Raw genomic sequence first — 26159 nt, 5'->3', positions numbered from 1 at the left:
AAAAAGCCGCTGCAACAGTAACTTTAGCCATCTTTTTGTGACGGACGTATCAGTTCTAAATTCACTATTTCCAAACCGTGGCATAATTTGATCACAACGAAGTGGTAAAATGAGATTCGAGTTGGAGAACGGGATTCGAGAGTTTCTTTCACGGACGCAGAACTGTGCAGAATGTTGTACGCATTCACCGTGGAAGTATTTCATCTCCTTTCTCAGTATACATTTGAATATCCTTTGATTTCTTATCGGACCATCTTATCGGTGCGCTTCAAGCAAACGGACATCAACTTCCCTTCATCAGAAAGTTCCTCTTTCGCCGTGCTCCGTACCTGATTTCCCAGCGAATCATAGAATTCGAAGCTGTTCAAACTGTCTCGAAAGTATCGCGGGTCTATTCGCGGAACGCTTCACGCTGCGAACGGTTTGAGCTGAAAGCAACGTTTCGTGGAAGTTTCGAAAGGAAAGTAAAGCCGTCGTGGCGTCGATCGATTGACAGCTGGCTGTAGGATAAAGCGGTTGTCTCGAGACCGAAGGAATCCGTTCCCATCCTTTCCCGTTGCTCCTCGTTCGACCCTCTCCCTCTTCCATCGATGATACTCCTCTCTCGCGCGTAATTGCCACCCTTCAAATCCGTTGACCTGTATCGATCCCCCCCGTTTCGCGGCTGCTTATGCTTTGGAAATCGGGTAGCTCGCGATTCACGTACCACCATCTTTTGATCAAATGTTCCGTTTCACGTTTTTCCGATTCGCTACTTTTTTACTTCGTCTCGTCGGCGGAGACTTTCAAAGGGACCGGCGAAGTTGCCACGCTTTTCATAAATTAATATCGCCATGGATTATGATCGAGTTTATCAATTTTTTAGATTGAAAATTTTATGCCGCCTCTGTCTCGATGCTTTCGCGTGTTAATTAACGGTCGATTGAAAAGATTTACTTCGACGAGACGAGCGTTTATTGAAGTAGCAAAGTTATCATCGTCCAACTTTCGCCGTGTAATCAGTGCATAGAAAGTATCAAGATGGTCCGCTTGAAAAATACAGTACAGGTTCACGGATATAATTAATTGGTTGTAATAGACGCATACCCGTATCTGAAATCGTCGATTACACAGCACAGGATCCAAACTAAACAGCAAGCTGGCCAATTTCTCAAACACCATCCGACCCAACTGCGAAATTCTTAAATCACTCGTAATTAGGTGCCCTTTCAGCCGGCCCCTTAAACAACGAACCTTTCATTCCGACTACGAATAACTGCATTCATTAGCTTGATGAGAATCTATTGTTGAACACAGAGTGCGGCCTGATAAATCACGGGATGAACGACCTTGCCGCTTAAAACCGTTATCCCGTTTAGCATTCACGGCTTTTGTTCCCAGCGCGAACTTACGATTCACGAAACATTGCTCTCTTTCGGTTTCGGGCACCTCCACCCGAAGTAATTACCGCCGGGATATCCAATAAGTAATAATTTCTGCGCGTAATCCCGCGTCGTGAAACGGCTGGGCCGTTTTTGCCGTCCTCCTTGGAACTCGACACCCACGCCTAGTTACGACAACCGTCCATTAATCTTACTTACGTAGCTTTGATGTAAATTGTAAGAAATGCCGCGTCTCTCTGGCCCGGACGTCCTCCTCGTTTTTATCGGCCCCACGGTTCGCGCTCTTACCTACTACCCCTGCTCGCGCTGTTCCATGTTAACCCCCTTCGAAGTGCAACGCCGCGTCGTTTGTAACCGACTGAACTTGTACGGTTAAACTTGCGCGCTTGTAGAAGCGGATATGGCGCGAAGCAGTTTCTATGATAATGCGTTCGTTGCTATCGATTTCATTTTTACTGGAATATTTTTCCATCGGGTTGGTTAAAGAAATTATACGTCGCTTACTTTGGTCCGTTTCGAAATAATTTAGTGCTGACACGCCGTTTGATACGTTCCTTTTTAAACTGCGGTTTAATTACCGCGAAAGTACGAACGACAAGTTGAATTCGAATAACCGTTTAACTCGTTATTGGACCCACGGGGGTGGCACATTTTCTGCTCGTCTGTATTTCGCGAATTTCATTTCCGGTTCCGCGAAAGAGACGTGGCATTCCTAAAATTTCCAGAGGCGCACGACTGTTAACCATGAACGCATCGTGATGCTCTGTTCGCCCGTATTTCACTCTTCATCCCCTCGGCTCGTTAGAAGCGGAATTATCTTTCGCGTTCGTTCGAAGCGTTTCCGTGCCTGGCCGTTCGACCTTCTCGAAGTTTCTACACCGACGCGCCCGCGCTTCAAAGATATCCTAATTTAATTTCAAGAAGTTGAAACAGTTCCCGGGAAACTCTAGCCTCAACTACGACGAGGGGGAAAAAAAAGAGAGTGGAGAACAAAATAGAAAGGGAGGAGGAAGAGGGCGACGAGGTTCTCAACGCCCATTGTTATCGACGATACATCTTTAACTTTCCTCCTTTCCGCCTCGCCGGGGAACCTTCCAACGCTGTCACGTTGAAATGACAAGTTAAGAACTTTCTTAATAACAATTTACTCTTAGTAAAAGTTGAAATATCCCTCTAGTTAGCCGTCGAGGCTGCGAGGGATCGACCGCTCGAACGATACGTTCGAGCTGTTCCCTCGTTTTCAACGATATCCAGCTACTACAAGTCCGTACAATATTTACTTTTCTACTCGATGCTGGATTAATATTATCTTGTATAAAATGTACACTCGAGAGGGTTTTTAAGTGCCACTGTACCTGAAAATATAATGTATCGCGAGAAGAATTTTTAGGCTGTCCACCAGAGAAACGTTTCGTTACATTACGAATTTATTTAATTTCAAAATTTTATGGGGTATCGAAAATATTAATTTATTAATAATCGTATGTTTGTTTGAACCACATCGAAAGCGGCTATTTCATTTAGCACCGGCTAACATTTCCCATCGACGGTTTCTTTGACGAACTGTCGCGTTTTCGAAACGCAATTTAAATGCAGATTCAAGTCGTCTACGCGACAGTAATTAAACTTCATTCTCTTTTTCTCAATATTTGAGGCCCTCCGAACGGTTCGAAATTTTAATAACGCGGGGAAGAGCCGGGACTCGGCGGAACTAGATTTCTATCGTCATTAATTCCACCAGGAGTGTATCAATAAACGCCGGGGATTTGAATATCGTATCAACGATTATACGAGATCCAATCTTAATTTAACGCTGCTATTTAAAGCGTCACGGTTCCAACCGGGATTTCAATATTCATTATTCACCGCCACGTTTGGAATCGCGAGCCGACTCGCCACTTTTCTTTATCCGTATACCACCTACTTTCCACGCCCGTCCGGCCCAGCACAATGCGATTTAAATATATCGCAGTGGTGAATGAGTATAATTGTCCCTCACGGTGCGACGATAGAAAGATAGGTCAATTTTATTATGCCTCATAATGATCCTCGTTAACCTTTACTCTTAATGCGTTATTAACTCCGTGAGCGATCTTTTCATTCCTACGCCCTCTCCGCTCTTTTTTTCGAAGGTGATCGCATTATAAACGCCGACTCCAGGCCGGTGATAAGTAAATTTTTAATAAATAGAGACCCAACGAATTCGCATTTAGAATCCTTTGAATCTGCCCGACTGTTTAGCTTTTATTCCTCCTCTTTCATTTACTCCCTTTTGTTTCTGGTCAGAATCACACAATTTTGTCTATATACACATAAAGTTTAAACGACGATATTGCTCGTATAATATATATGACAGCGTGTACGAACGAAAAATGTCGTTCATACGTCTCGCAGACTCTATCTACCGAGGCAGTAGAGAAACCAATCCAAAAGCATTTCCATCATCTTCAGTGGCTCATATTTTTTAATATCCGCGGAGGAAACTTGTCAACGAAAAGCTGTCGCGCGGACTTACCACGACGAAATCCGGTTAAAGCTCGGATTCTGTTGCCCGCGGCCGTGTTACAGACGTTACCCCGCATCCGCGTAAAGTAAGTCCACAAAAAGATAAAGTACGCAAGCAGACGGCTGGTCGGAGTCCGCTCAAACAAAGCAGAAATTCGCGTGTACATAAGTTTCAAGTACTTACCCTTGGCTACAGCTGCACCCCGTTACATTAAACGCGGGAAACAATGGAACGGTTTTGGTAATTAAACTCCGGTTCTTCTTGTCTGGTAATATGGTAATTATGCAGATTACGCAGGAATGTTGCATTAGTGTATCTTAGGATTACTGTTGAAATATAGTTCGTTTCAAAGTTGCACAGTTTATCGAACCAAGCATATATATTAACATTTTTGTTTGCGTCTCGTTTCTCAGCTCTTGTCTGTACAAAAATATAGATCCACGAAATTCACGGGTTCTAACGATTGGCGTATCGATAGCACCCTTTAAAAACTAAATCTTGTCGTCCCTCGTGAACCAGGCCAGAGCACCAACTTCGCGTTCGACGTCCGCACCAAAGATTCTAATCACTCCCTTCGTTAAAGCACGTTGACGGTCACTGCGCAATGAGCTATCGTGCAATTTTATCAGGGTAATGACATTCCATCCGGGAAACGCATTAAGCGAAGTTTTTCTCGTTCCATGTTCCAGACAGCAGACAGCTTACGTGTGGAGCAGCGTGTGCCTCGGCGCGCTGTCGATGCTCGCCAAGGAAACAGGCATTACTGTTTTGCCTCTAAACCTTCTTTACGACCTCTGTCGTTCCTGGCATTCAATCAAGAGGTAAGCGTTTAAGGCGCGACCGCCGTGGAACAGTTTCGAAACGGGACGCCTCGCCTTGGGTGCTCGCCAATAAATCCTCGAATAAGAAGTAACGCCCTCGTCCTCGGCTGGCACCTTCGCGCGACTACGCGCGACCTTGCTTGATTCAACCCTCGATTACTTTCCTTTGTAACGAGAACTCCGGGGAGTCGTGGGTGAATTCCGCGTTGGTTGGATAATACGAGATAACTTCGATTTACGTTATCGCCCCCTTTTCTCCGGAGGCTCGAGAGCGTCGAGGATCATCCCTGCAATAATGTAGAACAAAAGGGGATGAACAATTTTTGAGTCCCTTCCCAGCGTATCCTTCGGCCCGTGATCGTAAAGTGTTAGCGTCCCGACGGAATTTTATTAACATCGACAAGAAATGGATGACTCCGAAGCGAAACGCACTTCCGTCGACGCGTTAAAATTAGTGATCTCTAAACAAGTTTTGACGTCCTCCTCATCGACACTGTTTCACGGACGTTTCCAGTAAAAACGTCGAAGAGAACTATCGAAGCGAAATATCGATACAAATATAGCGAGTGACGTGTTCTTTAGCAATTTAAAAATAATCTTCTGAACTCGAGACAAAATTAAAGCTAAAAGGATCGCATCGTCGCATTGCATAGCGTTGTTTCATCCATTCGTGGATATTTCATTTCGTTTCGTTAACGCGAGAGTCAACCATCCCCTAAGGAGGGTGGACGCGGTCGCATTTAACACGGGTCTCCGTAAGTACATCTTGTCTGTTCAAAATTTGCAGTACGTATAAATAAAAGTTTTCTCGCCGGATGTCTTGCGAATAAAATTGCATTTAAATGTGAAATATAAAACTGTGCCGTGTCATGAGTATTTTGAAACCTTAACCTTCTGCGCTCGAACTCGAGAGGCGACAGTCTCTGTTTATGCTGAATTTCGTTATCTCCAGTTGATAGATGCGAAGTATTGGTTCGCGAATATGTCCCTCGGGTTGTTTATGTCTTCGGTTGAAAAGTGACATTGTGATGTAAAATTCTTCTACGACTGTAGTCCTGAATACGACGTATCTAGCGTTAATACAGCTTCGACGGTCGAAGCGAGCACGCGTATCGCGAAATTTTGCTCCACTCGTTTGAAAGTTTTAAGGCGATTTTCACTTTGAATTGATCAGAAACTTATCTATCGATGATGAAATTAGTGGTAGAGCGAGCGTAAATAGTGACGACGTATTGGGTGTGAGAAATAGAAAAATTAGAGTAACAGACAGTGAATCTGGAAGTAGCAGCGATGACTCAAAAGATTCTGGCAAATCAGAATACCTTGGTAAGCGTTTTTTAAAATGTCACGCACACATGACACATCGAAAAAGTCGTTGAGCGCAAAGGGTTAAATACACGAGTATCGCCAATCGGTTCTTTTGCATACGTGCAGAAAATGGGATTTATGTTAATAGAGGGGCTCCTGTTGTTAACGTTAGGCAAAGACGATCGAATACTCGGTCATAAAATAGCGAACTCGGATTAACTGTTTACACCGGATTATGCGAGGTTGGTGTATTTGAATAACTATGCCTCGAGGAATGTAAATCGCGGCTGAATCAGATTTGTACGCGATTCTTTGGATAAACCGCAAGACGATCCTTCCGATTTGTGGACGAATTATCGGTACCTCGGAGAACATTCGACTCGTGACAATTTGATTTGAGAATGAATAATTTTCGAGTACCCGGGAGTTCCTCTTTTATGCAAGACAACGACGAATTGCACTTAACGTTTCACTTCTTTATGCTTCAGGTCTATTTCCGAAGCCAGATGGAACGACGACTCGAGGCACTTTTCTCGTCGTGCTGCGGCTCTTCTTGTTTCGGTGAGTTCTGTAATAAGTATCGAACAAGTTGAAATTGGATTCGAAACATAGAGAGTTCGTGAAAATCTCGAGAAATTTAATACACTTTGAAAAATCTAGTCACATGTTTGTTAAATATTAGACGTCCAGGTTTTTCAATTTAACCTACCCTTTAGAATTCGCACTCGATAGACCAAACGTACAAACCCGTTGCACGATCAGTATAATTCTGTCGCATTCGAGCACAACAAGCCCACGAAAGTCTTCGCCAGCCTGGATGGCCGCTCATCTCAGCCTAACTCAATTACACAGCTGTCCCAATCGAATTTCATAACTGTAAATCGAGCGAGCAAGTCCGGCTGTCCAGCTAGAATAAGAGAAAACAACGTTCGAATGGTTAGCCGCGAGGAGGACTGGAACAGAATCGAATCCTGTTAACGTGTCACACGCGCGGTCGTTCGTGCGTAGAAGCCCCGCATGATTTCCCGTCGAGCGAGGGACGCGCGTGTTTTACCCAATGCCTCCGGTCCTTATCGTATTACCGGTAATGTCTGCACTAGCCGTCGGACAGGAACGAATAAAGCGGTCGAGGAACGTCGACGTACACGTTTATCCGTTTATCCTGGCTCGGACTCGGCTACGACTCCTCGAGAGACGTCGCTCGGATATTCCGGCCAACATCGGACACGGACGATAATGAAATTGACACGCGCCACCGAGGGTGACCGGCGATACGCGTCCGTCCAGCGTTCTCCAGCGAATTTATTCGACCGCCTCCGCGCGGAATTACCGCGAGGGTTGTTCGCGTGCTCGTCTACACGCCAATGCAACGACCGCGGTCGACGTAATACGAGCCCGTGGCTTTGTTCGAATTGGCGTTTGAAAATTTCGGAAAGTTTCGTTTTGCTTGTGAGTTTCGTGCATTCTTTTCGGATCGTCCGAACTGCCATTCGTGTTCTATTGACGATTGATGTTAAATTGGGTAACGCGGCGGAAGTTTTGGGTTGAGAGGTGATTAATCTTTTTTTTTTCATTTTATAATCCTTGGGAGTAATAATCTTTTAAGTATCACGTACATTTTTGTGTATAGAGAGAGAGAATGTAAATCGAACCGAGCTGGTGGTAGTAAATCGAACCACCACAGCAAAAATGAAACGTTTACATTGTATTGGGAAATTTTAATTTTCTATCTCATTTACGCACGATTTTTAATGTATGAAGCTACATTATTGAGTAAACATTGCTGTTCATTTCGTTGTTCTACAGTACGTCCGTTCAGCGGAATTTACATGCTCGCAGATACAATGTCTGGCTATAGACGGACTTAAACTACTTTATTTTACGAGCAGACATTACGACGGTTCATATCGAGTCTGTGCGCATGCATTTCTGATGCATTTGAACAGCGACCTTTAATTATTAATATCTCGTCTATTTTATACACTGCGATATTTCAGTAATTATACAATTGAATGAACAGTAATTGGGACCGTTAAGGGAAGTCGAAATAGTGTTTCACAGCAGTCGCAAACGACTTTGGATTCGTGTCGTTAATTCTTAACGACTGATATACTCGCAGTTTTTATCGTTCGCGGAGATGCTCGCAGCCGTCTCACGGTTTAAGTAAGTTTAACGATCGTTAACGTAGATACATTCACCGCCGAGAGTTCACTTTTACGATCGCGCAAGTTAAACTCGCTTCTCTTGAATTGTGTTGACCAACCTGCGAATACGGCTTAGGCTATGCCGCTACTATGTAAATCGATCAAGCCTCTGCGGGGCTAAGATAAAATGCGAGCTGGTATTTATCCACATTAAGGCTCATCTTCAATGCTGTAGGATATTTTTTAAGGGACAAATTCTTCGTTTCGTTCTTTGTTTTCTTTTTAATCGCAAGTGTACACGTACTCTTTAATTTTCTTCGATCTTATCATTAATCTTCCTCTCACAATTTTCCAATGCAACGAAGAAGAAGAGAACCACTGGAAACATTATTCCGCGCGTTATACCAGCAAACGATTCGCGAAGTACGAGTCGTATCAGCGTCGTGGCAGCGCGGCGTTTCATTGTTCTTATCGTGGCGAATTAATTTAAACGATATTTCCGGGAGCATTACCGTTAAAGGTATGCAAAGTGCACTCGTAGACGTCTCGACTGTTCATTCGACGTCGTTCAAGCTTCTCCGGATCCTCCGCGACTCAAGGACGAGGCCGCGAAGCCCGCTGGCGAACGTTGCTCATCGCCGCTGTAAGTCCGTCAATCGATATAGGCAAATTGTATCGCGGGTATGATTAATTAATTTTAATTAAGGCAATGAGTAACGAGTGAATAATGAAACGGGATTATAAATCACACGTAACAGTCGGTGGCCGCGAGAGCGAACTTCATTAGAGAGTCATTAACGCAATTAGCCTGCAACTCTGCGTGTGCGTGCACGTAGAAACATAATTGATTGCAAATTAACAGAAAGTCTCATTTTCGTTTCATTTACGTCGATCCAGCTCGCTGTTTTACCGTTCCATCGCCGTTCACCGTGGCAGCCGCCATTTGTATCGTACCCACGAGGCTGCAGGAGTGTGTACCAGCTATTACAGGGTTGATAGAAAGTCGAGGGTGTACAAGGAGCGCGGTTTCACCGAACACGATTCCGTGTTATGCTAATTTATGTGAAGAAACGAGGGAGGCGTGGGGGCACAACCCTCGCGTATACACTTAACCGGCTTTCCACCCTCCTTGTACCTGCCACCTATTGCCACTTACACGTCTAAAGGCATGTCCTTTCCGGGAGGGTTCCTCGACGTTCTTTTTCCCCCACTGAATTTCAAGATCATGGAATTCGTTGATCTATGCGACATCGTCCAGGGTGGATCTCGTGTTACGAAGTTGTTTCACGTCTCGAAACAAATAGATTCCTTGGAGCCATTTTATAGTTTCTTAGAAAAATTATTTTCTATCGAACTTGACGATAATTTCCGAACAATTATACAAGAAAGTCAATTTTAATCGATTTTTCAAAAGGAAATATTAAAAATCGAATTTTTCTCTCGATTCGTTCGCTGCGAAAACACACGTACCAGCCTCCCAATCGGGTGGTATTTACTTCCGTTTGCAGCGGAGGGTGCGCCTCCGTTCCGTAGAACCGAGCAGCCGTAATCGATAAGCCACTGCATTAGGGACACGCATTGTTGACTGATTCGACATCAGTATGCCATTGTTAGTCGATTGGTTTGCCGCTTAAATCTTAGCCCCGTGCCTCGAATTACCTTAAGGCTGCCGCGCGTAATTATAATTCCATCCGTCGGGTTAACACGCGGCTGCGAACTGCTTCATCCGGCTAATAATTGGAACGTTTAATTGACAGATTGTGCAACGGAATGCCTAATGGAGGATCCGCGTGCGTCGCGTCGCGCTCGAGGAACGCTCGATTCGAACGTGAATTCGATAGCTCTCACAAGAAAAGGCTAATCTTACGTCGAACCGTTTCGAAACCAAGATTCATACACCCATCCATTCGTACGAAATGAAACGAACGAACGTACGATACCATCCGAGGCTGATCCGTAAGACTAACGCGAGAGAACTCCAGCAGACACGCGCGGTCCAGCGACGTCCCACGCGCATCGGACATTTACCGAAATTGAATTTCTGCCTCGTTCACCGTATTCGTGGACGTGGGTCAGAGCGAGTCCTGTGGCGGTGCGACACGATATTCCCCTCTGTCGACGAACGAAGACGCCCGTCGGAACGAGAACCTGTTCGACATGGAGACGTCATCGTCGAGGACGGGGTGGGACGTGTATCGATTGCACGTATGTACGTACCGTCGAAGGAGAATATGAATACCTATCTTGGATTGGCAGATATTGTCTGACTGGTGTAGAACCCTCCTGGAGCCCACTCGTCCTCCATCTGTCCGAGGAACGCGGGTGGGTACATGGAGAGGGGTCCTGGCGAAGACAGAAATAGAAAGGGTTCGCATGGAGAAGTTGGAAGGGTAAGGCGGAAAGAATGGTCTCCATCGAGAGGAGGATCACCGGCTATCGGGTTAGCGAACCGGCATCGGACGTGACGGAAATGCGACCGAGTACTCCTGCGCCGTTCTGTTCCGCGAGCGGATAGTACGTCTCGTTCCTGCGGAGCCTGGCATGCGACCGGAATGTTAGGGGTCTCTTGCTTTGACGTGTCTCGCGAGGGGATGATTGTTTGGAACACGTACCGACTACGTTCGAGAAGGGGGAAACGATCGAGCGTTCGCGATTCATTTTATTTCTTACTTCGCACGGCGATGGTATTTAATGAAATTAAAGGGACTGGCGAAGAATTTCTGTCAGACCTGAAATAGGGGTGGATGGGGGAGCCGTAATTAAGAGGGCATTATTTCGAAGCGAAGACGTTGGCGGAGCGCGGCTAAACAGAGCAATGTATATCCGCGTGAGATTTTTAGCTCACGGCCCCTTTCTTGTTTTCCGTTACCAGAGCCGGCTAATGAAAGCTTCGAATGCTTGTAGCAGTAGTAGCGAGTCATTGAGCCGCAAGTCGAGGGCCTCTTCCAGAAAAGGCTAGTAAGAGGCTCTTCCGCAATCTGGATTCCCTTTTGTTTCGCTCTCATTCATCTTTCGAGCCGTGTAAACGGCGGGCTGAAAATTCGCGTTTTATGACTCGGCAAATATTAGGGGTGGGATGAGATCGACGGTACAATAAAGAATGCCGGGCAACCGGGAGGAGCGTCTTATTCGATTTTTAATAGGAATTTACGAGCGTCTTGAGCGGTTAAACGTGGCTCAAAGAGACTGGAGATGAACCCCTCGCGGTATAAATTGCAGCTGCTCCGCGGCAGCTTTAAACGCCAGGCGAGAAACAAAACTGGAAACGTTCTCGCGATTAATTATAACGAAATTCGTACCGTCGAAACGCGTGTACAAATATATATATATATATATATATATATATATATATATATATATATATATATATATACGCGGATAAGTGTGAAATGGTAAAATAATATTTCCGGCGAAAGCGTTCGCGCGGCGTTCGCAATTAGCCAGCGCGAAACTGCGTTTGGCTTGGCTCCAGGGGAAAAAATTACGAGCGAATATATGCTCTTTGCCCGGAACAATTAAAACGTCCGGAGTTATTAAGGGATTCCTTTTATTTGCAGTTCGGCGTGCTGCTTGTGGTGCGGCTCGCCCTCCTTCACGGCGCCCTACCAAAGTTCTCGCCGCAAGATAATCCGGCAGCTTTTCATCCCTGTTTCCACGTCAGGTGAGTATCCCCCATAAGTCCTTTATGCTACACGAGTCGTAACGAGGAATCCTATTACAATGTTTCAAAACTCATAGCCAGTTGCGGACAGAGGGAAATCGTATACGGTTGTCGTCTAGTGCCAAAAGCAGGGGGAACGGTATCGTGTAAACGCGAAATCAAAGTGGCAAATCACCGGCAATGCCAAACGGCATCCACGCTTTGATCTTACCATCGCGCGCGACATCGCGCGCCTCGTTGCTTTTTATCGACGTTTTCTCGTTCCGCGGACACGGGCCGTTCTCGTGTTTGGAAAAATACTTGTTCCCCTCGATATTCCTATTCGCAGGATTACTCGACGTCCGATGTTAGAAATTCTAATTCCCGTCACTTTGATCGTTCCCTGCGGTTTTCGTCGGCCAAATAAAAACGTCGCTGCTCTACGAATTATTGGACAGCGACTGAATTCCCTTCGATTTATTTCGAAAGAACCAGAATAAATTCGGTAGACGCGTTCCACCGTTTAAACGGTGGTACAGTCGTATCGATACACGCAAGATTTTATTCCTCGTGTCTACCTTTGCGCCGTTGCGTTTTCAGTTTTCGATTCGAGGCCATCAATTATTGCTCCCGTCAGCGAAGAAATAAAGTTCCAGTGAACCGCAAAGTTGTTGACACTCGAGATACGTCAGCTCGGGACTTCGAAGTGAAACTTCGAACACGTTCCGCGTCTCTTCCGCCAACAATGCTTATTCTTTAAAACCATACGCCTAGGCAGAGCCAATCCCAGGAGTGGCTCCGGTGTCTCGACCGACGAAACAATCGCCCGGAGGGTAGCCAAACAGAACACACCGTGACAAGCTCCGTTTCCGTCGCAGGATATCCTTCGACCACGGTGCACATCTCACCGTTTCCCGTCTCTCGGGTAAAGGGCATCGTTTATATCGCGGCGAGCTGCTTTCAGCGTTGACCCGAATCCGCGATAGCGCTCGAGTTAAAACGCTCGACTCTCGCCTCTTTAGGCCGTGCTCCCAGCGATACCTCGAACTTCCGAATCCATCGTCTGCGAGCCCGTCTCTCGATTCGTGTCCCGGTTAAACCGACCGACTCGTTCTCAACTTCCTCAGACCGTCCAGTGGCTCGACGGCGGGCGCAGGGTTCGAAACGAGGACGAAGAGGTGAGAACGCGTGGACTGGTCGATGGCTGGCTGCGTCTTGGAGTCGTCAAAGAGCGGAAGAAGGCGCAACTTTTCCAAATTTCTTGATAGAGTCGCGGAAAGCGGACACGCTCCCTTCGACAACAACCCAAAGAAGGGTCGAACCCAAAGAGGATTCGATTTCCCATCGTTTTATTATCGTTCCGGTCCTTCGAGACCTGTTCGCGTCTCGGACTGCTCTATCGCGAGGGATAGTTCGTTCGCAAGTCGTTGCGACGTGGCAGAAGTACGGATGAGTTCCAGCGAAGAGTTTAGCGACCAAAAGTTTTTGGACGTCGCGAATGTTGAACGAATTTCAGTAGTACAGTTGGTAGCAAAAAAAGACTGTCTAGAACTTCTCGTTTTCGAAGACGCCTGGCGGGTGGAACGGATATTGCAAAGTGCGAGTAGCTTCTCAGACGTTTCTAACGCGGCGCGAAATTATTTCGTTCGAGCTGGGAATAAAGAGGCGGACGCGACTTCTCCTCGATCCCTGATCGAATCTCCGCCGAAAAATTCCGAAATATACGACTCGATTTTACGCTCCGACGGACATGTCCGGCGAATTCCGATTCCGCCGTATGCCCGAAGACTGACGATATCGACGGGACCGGGTAGCTATCGCGTGGCTAGAAAGGAGTATATCCCAGTGGTTTACGCGGCCGGGGAAATAGAGCCAGCCCCGACGTAACGCTCCATTTCGATATCTCGATATGACGCGGTACACTTCCTTTCTGGCTGGCCCCCCGCGTTCCACCGCGTTACGCTCGTACGTCCGTCGCTGCTTCCGTGGACGGGGCGCCACGGAAGAATTATTGTATTGGGTTCGCGGAAAAGTAACGTCGATTTCCGTCGATGGAAAAATAAATCAATTCGCTGTCGCGATATTGTTTCGGTTAATCGACTCTATAGCGTCTGTCTGGTTCTCTATGATTTCGCGCTCTATGTACGGAGAAGCACACGCGTGTAGCTGTACTGGATTTCGTGTTCGAACGAACAGCGAACAATTTCATGTTGCAATGTTTCGAAAAGTGAATTTTGTATGGCAGAAATTGACACGCGCGAAGACTATTGAGAATTGTTTATAGAAACGTGATCGAACGCATTACCCGCTCCCCCATTAGCTCGATGCTGTTCGGGGAATAGAACGACGTCCATTTCCGATTCCGCGTTCCCGTTTTTGAGCGATCGTGTCGCGCTCGATAACGAACGAACATTCGTGATCCCAAAGTTGATACGCAGATTGTCGTTTTTGTTCGCCTTTCTGACAGAGAGACGTTATAAATAGGCGTTGACGCCGGCTGGTAATAAATATCGCGTGCTTTCCGGGGTTCTGTTCAAGAGATAGGTTTCGCGAGCCGCGCGCGAGATTTCGAGGCGATTGTCGCCTGGCTATTCAGTTTCATTCACGATTTCAACGTGCTACGAATTAAAGAAAGATGGAAATCGCTTCGAAAGCGGTCTCTACAATTTTCCGCTGAAACGCTCGGGCGTATTTCGCGTATATTACCGATTAAAACCAGCCTGGCTAACGTGCGCACGCGTTCGAAACAAAGTTGAAACTTTCCACGCGCTCGAAATTAATTATACCACCGGCAGAGCAGTGTCAACATGAAATTCATCAGTTTCGGAATAACATCATTTTCCACTTCACCATTTACCCGGACTATAATATGCACGCTCGCACGATCGATTCTGCAACCTTGCACCGCGTTAACAGGGATCCTCGTTACCCGTCGATGGGGGAGGCAAGAAGCAGAGATTGGAAGCTTTACTTAGCAGAAGTACAGCCGGAGGAAACGTTCGATAATTTTAGCATATTGAAATATTGTTTCGTTCTTTTCGTGCCGTTCCGCCGTATCAGCGTATCGAAACGTACCTGGTCCCTCCTCTCCTTCGAACTCCGCTTCCGTATTTATTCTTTTTCCACCCGCTGCTGGTACCGTGCCCGAGCTTCCCCTTCGTTCTCTCTCTCTCTCTCTCTCTCTCTCTCACTCTCTCTCTTCGCTATTCCCCCGCAGCAGCCAACAGAGCGAACCGCCAGGGGTTGCTGTTTCCTTCCTCCTCTTTTTCTTCTTCTCACTCTCTACCCCTTCGCGCACCCGGAGAAGATATTATGCGAAATACTTTCTGCCCGGGTTCGAGGAACCGGCCGGGAATATTTTATGAGATGTATAATTTGGCCGGATGTACCATCCTCTCGCGGAATTTACGATCGTTTCTAGCCTACGCCGTGCTAACATTCGAATGGACTATATAGCGCGATGCGCGAGTAAGAGGGTGTTCGAGGCCACCTTAGATTCGAGGAGTCAGAGCTCTAACCGCGTCCTACGGTTGGCTATCATTTATCTTTGCTCGCTGGATGTAATGGTATGGTTCTTGTAGGGGTAGAAAGCACCTGTGCCGTCTTTGAGAATAACGCGCAGCCTCGAGCGTCGTGTTCGTCGCTCTAAATCAATGCTACTCTCTCGTGTAATTTGGATTTTTTACGTCAGATTTTCTTAACGCCGCAATGAGCCTGTTCTTAGTAGGATCGCTGGCTCTGAATGGACGCACAGACGCGTTAGCGTCGCCATCTGAAAGCTTGGCTGACCTCGAGTAATCTCTGCTCGCGCCATTTACTATAGGCTTGGCGTGTAGGTGTTCCCGTTTAGGCGACACGACACTGGATTTTCCACGCCTTCCTGGTACCGCTCCCGAGGATTCCCGGCTTCTGGCTGGCCTCATATGTATGTACGGGCACACGCGGCAGACGGTAGCCGACACGTGTCTCCTGGATGACGGTGCAAGTCGTGGAAATTCGAGCGCGATATTTCGTTTCCCGGCCGTCCGTTAATATCGCGCGACCTAGAAAGATTTGCGAAATTACTTCTCCGCCGTGGCACGGATGGATGGAATCTGCCGCTACACCGAACAGTGGCCGCACATTTTTCCGGACGAAGAAGCTTCTGCAGTGCCTGGCAATGCGTTGTTCGCGATTTTTCGCGAGAATTGGGGAAATTGCTTCCTCTGTACCTGTTTTTTTCTTTTTTTCTTTACGAACCTGTAATTGAATCTGTAACCTGACGACGGAAGGAGTAAGTTGGAAAATTTGTTCGTTGGAAAATTACAAAAAAAAAGCTGGCTCCTAAGAATTGATTTTCTATTTGAGATTTTTCTCTGTGCCAGTCTTTTGATGCAAGTTGATCGATCTTTCGCTGGTTGAAACCGTTTCGAATGTAAGTGTGAAACTACGGTGACGAAAACATTAGAACGTACTAAGTGCCGCGCTCCAGGGAATTAGGGTGCCGCGAGGATGATCGCAGGGGTTGAACAAAGTGGCCGAGGTAATGCGAATTTTGCTACCGCCGCTTATTTTCGCAAAATGCCACAATTATGCCTCTATTTGCGGCATGCACGGAGCTACAATGTTAGACGAGGCAATTTCAACCGTGTTCCGCGTTACCCTCGCTCGTGTGGCGATCGAGCATTTCACTGGTAATTGCTGCGCCAAAGTATTGCCTTCGGCGAACTGGAACTCGATATGTAATTAACGCACTGTTCAATAATCGTGTAACGTCTCTTTCCGTTAGATCGATTAAATACGTGAAATCTTCCTGTTTCCCGATAAACTCAAACTCTCGCGCTTTGCAATTTACCCTTAGCCAACATCGCGAGCGTATACTTCAGCCAAGAAACGCAAGCACGAATTGCACAAGAAATAGGATACTTCCTCTTCTTGCCGTTTTACTTCCCTCTCGACCAACCATGTACAGTGTGTTTCATAAGTATCCTTGCGTTACTATCGATTAAACCAAAATGCTGTGGAAATTAGGTATTTCCTGCTAATTTACTACTTTACTTAAGCAACGCTGTTCTAATTATCGCGTGTACGTCCTCGTCGATATTAAGCGACACAATTGCACAGTTTCGTTGAACTTTCGCACGAAGAAATACCTTCCGCACCTGTACAGTCGCAATGAGAGACGTATCGGAAATTCAGTCAGACGTAACGGCTTCTACGGAAGAAATTTCTTCGCAGTAAACGCGGATACGAATGCTTCCGTGAGCGACTGTACATCCATCACAGTAACGACCAGGTATTTCTCCCAATATCGCGGCACTCGGTACGAATATCCAACATCAGAGTACACATCGCGTGTAACAGGCTTTGACGACAATCGCAACCGAGCTTGTAAACTTCGCGCGGCGCCAAGCGCGAGGGGTGAAAGACGGCCGAGACGGGGTGCAAGTGTAGGAACTCGACGATCGAAACGGATAAAGGGCCGCGTTACAACGGTATCGCGTATCCAGGGTGCGCTGATTAATTTCTCGTGAAATCCATCCCTGTGGCACACGTTTCATTGTAAAAGTTGCTCGCCAGTATTACAATGCTTTTTCCGAGCTCGCACTTTCTTGCGCCGTTTTCATTAATTTACCACTTCCAAATATAATGGGGCTCAAATTAATTAGAGAAACGTAGCGTTCCGCGTAAAAGTGTTTAGACTGGACACGCTACATGAATCGACGAGAAAATATCCTAGGAAATGAAAAATAAAATAGAAAGCGTACGGTGATTAATCCCTCGTAAAATCCATCCAACGCGTCTCGTTGCGAGGGACGTCCAACAGTGTTACAGCTCTGTTCCACGTTCGTGTGATTCTATCCACGCATACTGTGCTCGGTTTTGTGGGAAATATTAATAGCGAGGAGCGAGGTGGCCGGAAGCCCAGCCAATGTGTGTTTCGAACTGTTTCGCGTATCGAACAAAGCCCTCGTGAATTTTCGCGAGGCACTCCTCCCGTTTTTACCGGCTAAGCGTCCACCGTTGAATGGTATTATATTACCCGAAGAAAAATAAATGGGCCGGCAATTGAATTTTGTTTTCGACGGGATCGCCGATGCGGAGGTACGGGCGCGCGAATCCGCTTCGATTCGAGAAATTTATGAACCGGCCGCCGTTGAAAGTCCGTGCCCGTTCGATAATCGTTTTCGATATCGTGCTTGGACATTGGAAATGTTATTAACTCTTTCTGGTACGATTGCTTTCCTACCGGACGAATTAATCAGTTTTCTCTCGTTAAATTCTTTTGCTATTTCGACCTGTTTTTTTGCTTTTTTCGGCCGGTTCCAAGTACGTAACGGCGCTCGTGCGCGTTGCGCGGCTGGACATCGATTTTCAGAACGGAACCAGATTCACTCGCGAGCTCGATTTGTTTCCATCCTTTTCATTTAAGAACTATTCCAGGTGGACGGGAGGTCCTCCCGTTCTTTTCACTTAATACCGTGGCTAAGAAGGGTTTGGTTTATAACCGGGTATACAGCGTGATGAATAACTGTTTCCCGTATAATCTCGTGAGATATGGTTGGATTAATTTTACGGCCGTCATTACCGGAGTTTATAACATTTTTAAATCGCCACGAAAAGTAGCTCCATGGAAGAACCTCGCTAACGTTCCCACGCTCAAAGATCTCTTTGCGATCGTGCAAGTTTATGAAACTGGTTATCCCGCAGGTGTTGCGAATGGTCCTCCAGTTGAGAATGATTATGCCGTAATCTTTTGACGTCAGAGGGAAGATATGATGTCCGAGGCGGCGTCGATGAAATGATACACGGCATTAGCGTGTAGACCAGTGGCCAGGAGATATTTTAGGGCAGCTTCGAAAAATAGGGGCGAAGAGCGGAACTGGTTTTCATCCCTGTGATACGCCCACGATCGATCAGAGGCCCGAGGTCGTTGTTCGCGGCGGAATAATTCGACGAGGCGTTAAATTCGTGAATCCACTGTCGCGACCGGCAGCGAACGATTAATTTTCCCCACCGTCGGAAGTTTCTGCGGAGGAACCGTCGCGGACCTCGTCTTTCCGCCAGCCCTCGAACTTCTTCGCGGTCCATCCATCTATTTAACGTGTCAGCTTCTGTCTGCCGCTAACAAGTGGACTTTCCTTTTTCTCCCATCAGAAATCTTTCGTCCAGCTTGTATTTCGTTAGCAGACACTGGCAGATATCAGGACGAGATCTTCGAGGACGAATGTAACTGAAAAATAATACCAGTGGTTGCGAAATATCCGATAGTGGATGTTTGCGATACAGTGGCTTTCGGTTGTTGATTTAAAACGATCGAAGTGTATGGTTGACGAAGTACTTGTTAATACGTTGTACGCGTGTACGCGCTGGTGGGTACACAAAACATGGGGATAGTCGTAAATTCATAAAGCACATAAACCGTGCAGATAAAATTCTATCTGATAACGTGCACCCGCGCCGAATGATTATAGAGAAACGATTCGTAAAACGTGGATCAGTGTACACTTTTGGCTTTACGAGTTTCCAGTTACAACGGGACACCCGTTCGCACGTACACGCATTATGAAGCCAGTAAATCATACGGGGAAATGCGTTCGGGTACCAAACAAGATACAATAAAGCTCTATGGAAGATATGTTTTATATATCAACATATATGTATATATATAAACATCAATTCCTACGTTTCATTCTCATTGTATCGGAGGACAGGATATTCAGTTTACAATAATACTTGCATTCAAATAGTTAGCACAAATGCAAAATCAGTATCACATCCGAGGTCTGATGAGAAGATCGCGAAGGTGGAACTAATTTTTGTGGTATTGATTTATCGAAGGGTGGCACCCATCCGCGAGCACCCAACTACGAACGAGCAGCGAGATCGTTACGTTTGCCCGCGACCGTTCCGCGTAAATTTCCGGCGGATGGATAAATTTCGTTCGATACAACGAAAAAAATTTATTCGTCGTAAAAGCTTTTATGGCGGGAATAAAAGTTGCCCGTGAACAAATTCTTGCCAGTGAGAAACGCCTGGTTTTATTTCTCTCGCATTTTTTATCCGCTACCCCTCCGCCCCCGAATGCTCGCTCTTTTCTTCCCGCCTTTGTCTATCCTCCGCGTTTAGCCTTCTATGATGTATTTCGTACGGATGTAGGTCGTGCAACAAACAATTTCAACTCGTGCACGGCTTTCTGTCTGTCCTTCCAATCTAGAATTTCGAATGGCCACTGTTTAAACGTACGAAGCAGCTGGATCACCAGACTCAGCGTTTTAACTCGTCTGCAGAAATTCTACAATTAATCCTGTCTTCTGCTTCGTTTATATGTTGCGTGCATAATTTCTAAAGTTGATCAAGAGTTCTTGTAAACTCGAAAGAAGATATTAGAAAACAATTTCATCGAACGAAGTAAAGGGGATGTCACGTTGGATATAAACAGAGGTTCAATTCAAAGGATACAGAGTTGGAGCTTGAAAGTTGACGAAGTGGCTTCGATGTAACATTGGGCAACGCGAAACAAAACGACGACAGGGGGAAATCGAAACTCTGGATGAGCGCTCTCGCGGAAAACATCTTCTGGCGTTGATTTAAGCACCGACACCGAATTTACGATTTAAACGGCGCCTTTATACGCGCGTATTCAGAGCGCGCGATTTCGAGTACGAATTCATAGACGCTTCTTTCATCCCCGAGTGTTCTCCCAATGCGGGTTCGCGCGATTTATGCCCCCGGGTTCGAGCACCTGACCGTTTTGACGCGCGAAAATTCATCCGCGAACGGCTAGACTCGAGAGACCACCTCGACGATTCCGAAACGGAACAATTCAGGTAATCATCGATGATTGTGAAATTCACCTTTCGAAATAAGTATTTCTTTCACTACTTCGTCGTTGTGAATAACAATTTTTCTTTGCGCCATATACTTCTCTCGTTGTTGTTATCGTAGCAGGTGAAAAGACTTGGAGGAAAATATATGTCAGATACTTGAAAAGTGAGAATCTACTGCAACTATACGCGTCTACAACAAACCAAGTGACCTGCTTGTGGATACGTGTGTACAGCAGCCATGCGCATGTAACGAGCATGCGATCCCTTTTAAGAACGGGTGAAGCGTACGTAGCGGGAGTCTTTAGCGGGAGTTTGAAAAGAAAGTAGAAAGTAGAACCAAGGAACAGACTCGAGGGTGGTTTACGGACAAGGTTTTCAACGCGCAGGCACTGAACTTACGAATTTTATTGTTCATTGCCGAGCATGTACCGGATAGAAAATTATCTGACGTAAATTATTAAGCGTGTATACGTACTTTCGATACAAGGAAGCAAAATAGGCACATTACGATCCAATAATAATAACACGGTCGAAACCTCCCTACATCAGACGCGAATGCTTGAGTGCGCCGGAGTAGCGTTCGAAAGGGGCATAAAGCAAGATTTTACGATACCATGAAATATTTCGTTGCGAGTGGCTCTTCATCTCGGAAGGAGGCGTAATATTTATGAGGCGTCGACGAGGCTACTCTCGGATAATGCACCCCGTTCCACACGATCGTTACGGAACAAAACGCAGAAAACTGCTCAGACGCTGTGCAGTCGAAGAGTACTCTTCATCGACGCTTCCGACGAACAATTACGCGATCGAGCAGAGGGAGACAAAGTTTGCTAGACGTTCGATAGAGGGTAGAGGGTAGCAGCTATCTCTGCGAGGGGTGGATTCTGCGATTTCACCGCGGAAGAAGAACAGCGGAAACTGTAATGCCATTAGACTATACCAGCAGTTGTCCCCGAGGGTAGCCGCGAATGCGAAACGTCCGGACCGCTGGATATTCCGCCGTTGCGGAGATAAAGCGTTGCTGACAAAAGTAGCACGACGACACCGCTGAGTGCGCGTAATTAGTTATATCCGCCGGGCCTAGGCGATGTTCCTGTATCCCCGTTTCATCTCTCTCGTTTCGCTGCCGCTTCTGTGTCCACCTTCTCCGCCCGCGTTCCGCCTCCCTTTCTCTGACGAGTCCCCCGCGGTAGTAAATTTTATACTTGGCGGCGGGACAAAGGAACGAAGGTGATATCAAACAGTTTTTGCGACTTCACCCAGGTCCGACGTCGACATCAAAGAATTAGCGGGAGTATCTCGTTAGATCGGACGCTTTTTGCCCGACGGGAATCTTATTTTTGACATGGCCACCGTGAATACCGCGCGTATGAAACCGCCGCGCAAAGCTGTCCGTGGGATCGTCCCCTTTGAACGCGACTCCCGCTTTTTGGGCTCGTTTCGCGCAGTGTTACTACTGGATTCAGGGACGAAATCTTCGCGGAGAGTGGATTACGAGAGAACGTTTAGAAAGGCGGTGGTAAAAGAGGATGTACACACGTGAACCTCGCGGAATCGCCATTCACGAGATATCTTATCTTCCATTCCTTTCAGCTGGGTGAAGTGGAAACGGCGAGCAACGAGAGATGAAAAATTGCGTTTCAAATTGTGGCGACATGTAGCTTTAAATATTTACGCTGTCCCGCGCGCGAAATCCACCATTTCGAGTCGCAATCTTGTCTCTGCGGTTGCTGCGATAGAAACTTCTTCCGGCTACTACCGGAGTTTGGCGATAGTTGTTCGCCTGTGACGTCTTTCTCTACTGTCTCCGTGGTGAACGCATACTTGAACCACTCGCAGCTCCACGACTGATCTCGGAGTTCGTGTTTAACTATCGCGCTCGCTGTTTGCGACTAGTAAAAACGAACAAGTAAAGTGGATCACGGTGTTCGCTTTAGCTGAAACATTCTATTCATTGCAACCAAAGTAATGGCAAAATGAATTCATCGTTGAGGAACGACATCATCCACTCGAACGTAGCGCGTACCTCGCTTGCTCTTCTCGCAACAAAGAACTACGCGATGAAACGGAAGGGAGGAAAACAGAAAAGAAGAAAAAAAAGAATAAAGGGCGGAGGAGAAAACAACAACAGAAGGACAGAACGGAAGAGGTTGACTCGCAGAAAGGAACGAGTGTCGGCTGCAGAGTATCCAATTAGCCGGTCCTCGACCAAAGACAGTAGACGGTTCGAGCTTGAGGATCGCCCGCGGCTATCCTAGCCTGCAACTTTGTCTTCGTTGTCGACGACCCGCGTACGTGCGCGTTTCCACGAGGCATTACGGTTTCCAGCGCGCGGGAGGACTACTTAAGTCCGCTTGGTTGCCCCTCAACGGGTATCGTTGGGGCTCCACCCTTCGAGCGTCACGCTTTTCCTCCCCCCTCGTTCTGTTCGAAGTTTTCCATTCAAGGCCACGAACGACCAAAGAAACGTCTACGCGACCTCCGTGGACCGCTGCGAAAGGGAACGCGTCGTCCCTTGAGAAGTGTCTGAATTGGGGTTGCCAGTCTCTGCGGATACTCCTCCATCGCGCGATATTAAACCTCGCCAGACTTTAATATCGTGTGATACGATTCGCAACGGTGACCACGAATCGTATAACCGTCTAATTTGGCAAAAGTGTCGTGAAAAACCACTCTTCGTTCAAAGTTATTGCAAACTCGCATTTGTAGAGGCTTCAGCGTAAGACAACGCGAGCGGAACCGCGGAATGCGTGACGTAGTCGGCAATTGAAACGCTGGCGCAGCGTAAATTCCTGACGACCCTCTCGTAGCTCCGTGGAGGGTCTCGGTTTACATCGACGCGCGTATCCGCGAGCGTGCACGCGTATCGCCGAGCGGCGTACTCAATTACGCGGTGCTGGTGGCAGTGACGGAGACGGTTTCAAGTGCAGCGAGGCCGGGGACGGTCACGAAGGGTCGCGCGACTCCCCGACGGAGACGTCACGGAACGTCATAATGGGTTAGCATCGCAGCGTTAACGACGCTCGAGGGTAATGTATCATCGCCGGACTGGGAACAGGATAAATCTAACGCCTTGCGGGATTTCTTGCCTGCCGCTGGTAATGCCGGCTCCTGGGTGCCATTACCATTTTCGATTTACGGCCGACGTCGCCGATATTTCACCAGAAACACCGTGTAATACAAAATTCGTATAGAGACCAAGGGGGGAGGACGCGAGGTATTAGTATTCCGGAGGCGTGGAACGGCTGACGGTGTACGGTGTGTCAAGGATATTAGCGGACGCGTCGCGATCACGGACACACCGACGTATAAATGCAACCACCCTCGACTAAATCGTGAGCTTCGTCGTAATAAGTATGCCGAGCGTTCCGCGTTTAACGACGATGGCCACGGTCTTCGTTCCGTGTCGGACATTTCCGACGGAATCGCGCTTTTTCGCGTACGTGAATACTTAGAATCGGTGGGACCCCTTAGAAGGGGTGGTTTTCGATCTCGCAGGTGTGAACCTTCCGGTGCAACGAATGACTGAGTAGTTTCAGTTCTTGCTGAAGAGTAAGTAAGAAGAGTAGTTTGCACGTCGAATGAATAGACGTTTCTATTCGACTTTTGTATCACGGCTATAATTTCACGTTCCTCGAATGGAAATTGGTCCTCGTCCTTTAATCCTGAAATTGCACGGTGTCACGTTCAGACGCTACTATCGCCACCGTGATGTACCCAATGATTAATGCAATGCTACACCGGTCTGTGTATTTTTCTGTGGCAACTTCAAGTACACGCCACGAGTCAGTCCCTTTGGAGATCTCACCTGTGCACACTGTTGTACGGTAACGGGAACAGGGGCGAGTGGATGACGCGGAGACCGCAGGGGATGCCGTTGACATCCCTCAACAACGGATCTCGTACACCGTGGTGGCCGCGAACCCGAATATTTGGTACCATTCTGAAACCTCTGTTCATCATCATCCACGTCGACGTCTTGCATTCATTATAACGTGACACCAGACACAGTGGAGTACGGGCTGCAAACAAAGGTGGGGGCTGCAGCGATCTCCAAGGGGGTGCCTCCAGCGGGTTGTTTCGTTCCAGAGCGGGATAAATCAATTACGCATCTGTGGGAAAAGTTTGTTATGCAGAGTGGCCTGTCTGCCTGGCTTGTCACAGTCGAATATTCGATGCAAATTCGCGAGGTAAATTCTTAGCTACCGTGCATCGCGGTCATCGCGGATGAATTTTCAAAGACAATGATCGAACGGTTATATTTAACCAGTATGACAAATGTGGGCTGTCGTTTTCGATCGCTTCGAACTGACACGAATTAACGTTCCTCGAAATTGATATTACAACGCGACGTCGACCTAAAAAGAGACACGTAGAAATATGTCATCCGTTAAACGAATCACACAGTCGCGTGCAGAAATAGATTCGTCCACGTATAACACAGTCGAAATCGTAATTTGACGGACAGTCAAAACAATTAAATTTCTCCTATCACTCGAATGGTCGTGTGTGATTTTAAACGTAATTGACCTGATTCCAAAGGCAGCTCTGCGAGTCGCGATACAGTTTCTCCTCGATCAATCCGCCTCCGAGTGTCGTGCTCGTTCGTCCCAGGGTCGTGGGGATGCCGAGTAAATTACTACGAAACGGGTACAGCTACGCCTTAGCTATCCAGCTAGATGGTTGGGCTGGGATTGCACGCCACAAATTATCTGCGTAGGGAACCACCCACTAATTCTCTCGCCTCTCGCCGCTCCACCGCAACCCAGCGCCGTCTTCCACCTTGTACTTCTCCGCCCACCTTTCTGTTCCTGGCAGCACCTCCACCCCATCCTCGAGGAATGGTTTCCTCCGGAAGACGCGTCCACTTTTTGTCGATACTTCGTTGCAAGCTTGCCCGTTACGCCTGTGATTGGCTCGTTCGAGGTTTTTGGCTGACCTCCTGTTCTTCACGATGCCACTGTGTGGACATTTAAATTTTTATCATCGTTGTACTATATCATCTTGTACGAATAGTTGTACGTACTTTTCATGGATGATGCGTTTTAAGCAATGCAGATTAAGATCCCTTTTCTTTCCTCGCACGAAAAAGGTGCATCGAGGTACAGAAGAGCAAGCAGAAAGTGTACGTTCAGAATCGAAGCTTTTACAATCCACGATATCGCGCGCGAAAGTTAATTCCACGGTTATTGATTTTTTTTTTAGAAGGGAATATCTTGTAATGTTCCGGTGCCGCAGAAATTGGTCCACGGTTTTCCAGTCCTGCAGGAACTTTTATTCCCGTATAATCTGTTCCGGATATAAGGGGGCGGGGGCGAGGAAAAAGTTGAACAAGTTTCGCTTCGTTTGAGAAAGTTCCGGTTTCGAGGGGGCCACGCGTGTATCGCTGACTCGTTTCACTGCCACCACGGTGGATACAAACTGCGACAATACCGCGTCTAACAAGTGTTATCTGGTGTAATCTGGCGAATGACACGAAGTATTGCGTTTATCTGGCTCGCGCATCCCTGAGTTTATGTGGGCATAGGGTGATGCAGAGCGATAGTCA

The 26159-nt window shown here is 47.0% G+C and overlaps 2 protein-coding genes across 3 annotated transcripts in view; both read left to right on the top strand.

Annotated features, from left to right (window-relative positions):
- Nucleotides 1-26159, top strand: part of LOC143422296 (trypsin-1-like) — a 279262-nt gene that overhangs the window by 182072 nt on the left and 71031 nt on the right. The gene's annotated exons all lie outside the window — the stretch shown is intronic.
- Nucleotides 1-26159, top strand: part of LOC143422263 (protein O-mannosyl-transferase TMTC1) — a 178758-nt gene that overhangs the window by 102892 nt on the left and 49707 nt on the right. The window contains exons 4-6 of one of the 2 annotated variants that reach the window (XM_076892770.1): nucleotides 4578-4709; nucleotides 6506-6578; nucleotides 11719-11822. In XM_076892770.1, the coding sequence (XP_076748885.1) occupies nucleotides 4578-4709; nucleotides 6506-6578; nucleotides 11719-11822 (309 nt within the window). The remainder of the gene's footprint in view (nucleotides 1-4577; nucleotides 4710-6505; nucleotides 6579-11718; nucleotides 11823-26159) is intronic. The other variant, XM_076892771.1, reaches the window with a different exon arrangement.

This window comes from Xylocopa sonorina, chromosome 3 (genome assembly GCF_050948175.1).
Source record: "Xylocopa sonorina isolate GNS202 chromosome 3, iyXylSono1_principal, whole genome shotgun sequence".
NCBI classification, from domain to species: Eukaryota; Metazoa; Arthropoda; class Insecta; order Hymenoptera; family Apidae; genus Xylocopa; species Xylocopa sonorina.
The sequence above is the reverse complement of the archived record's forward strand: the minus strand, read 5'-3'. Positions and strand labels throughout refer to the sequence as shown.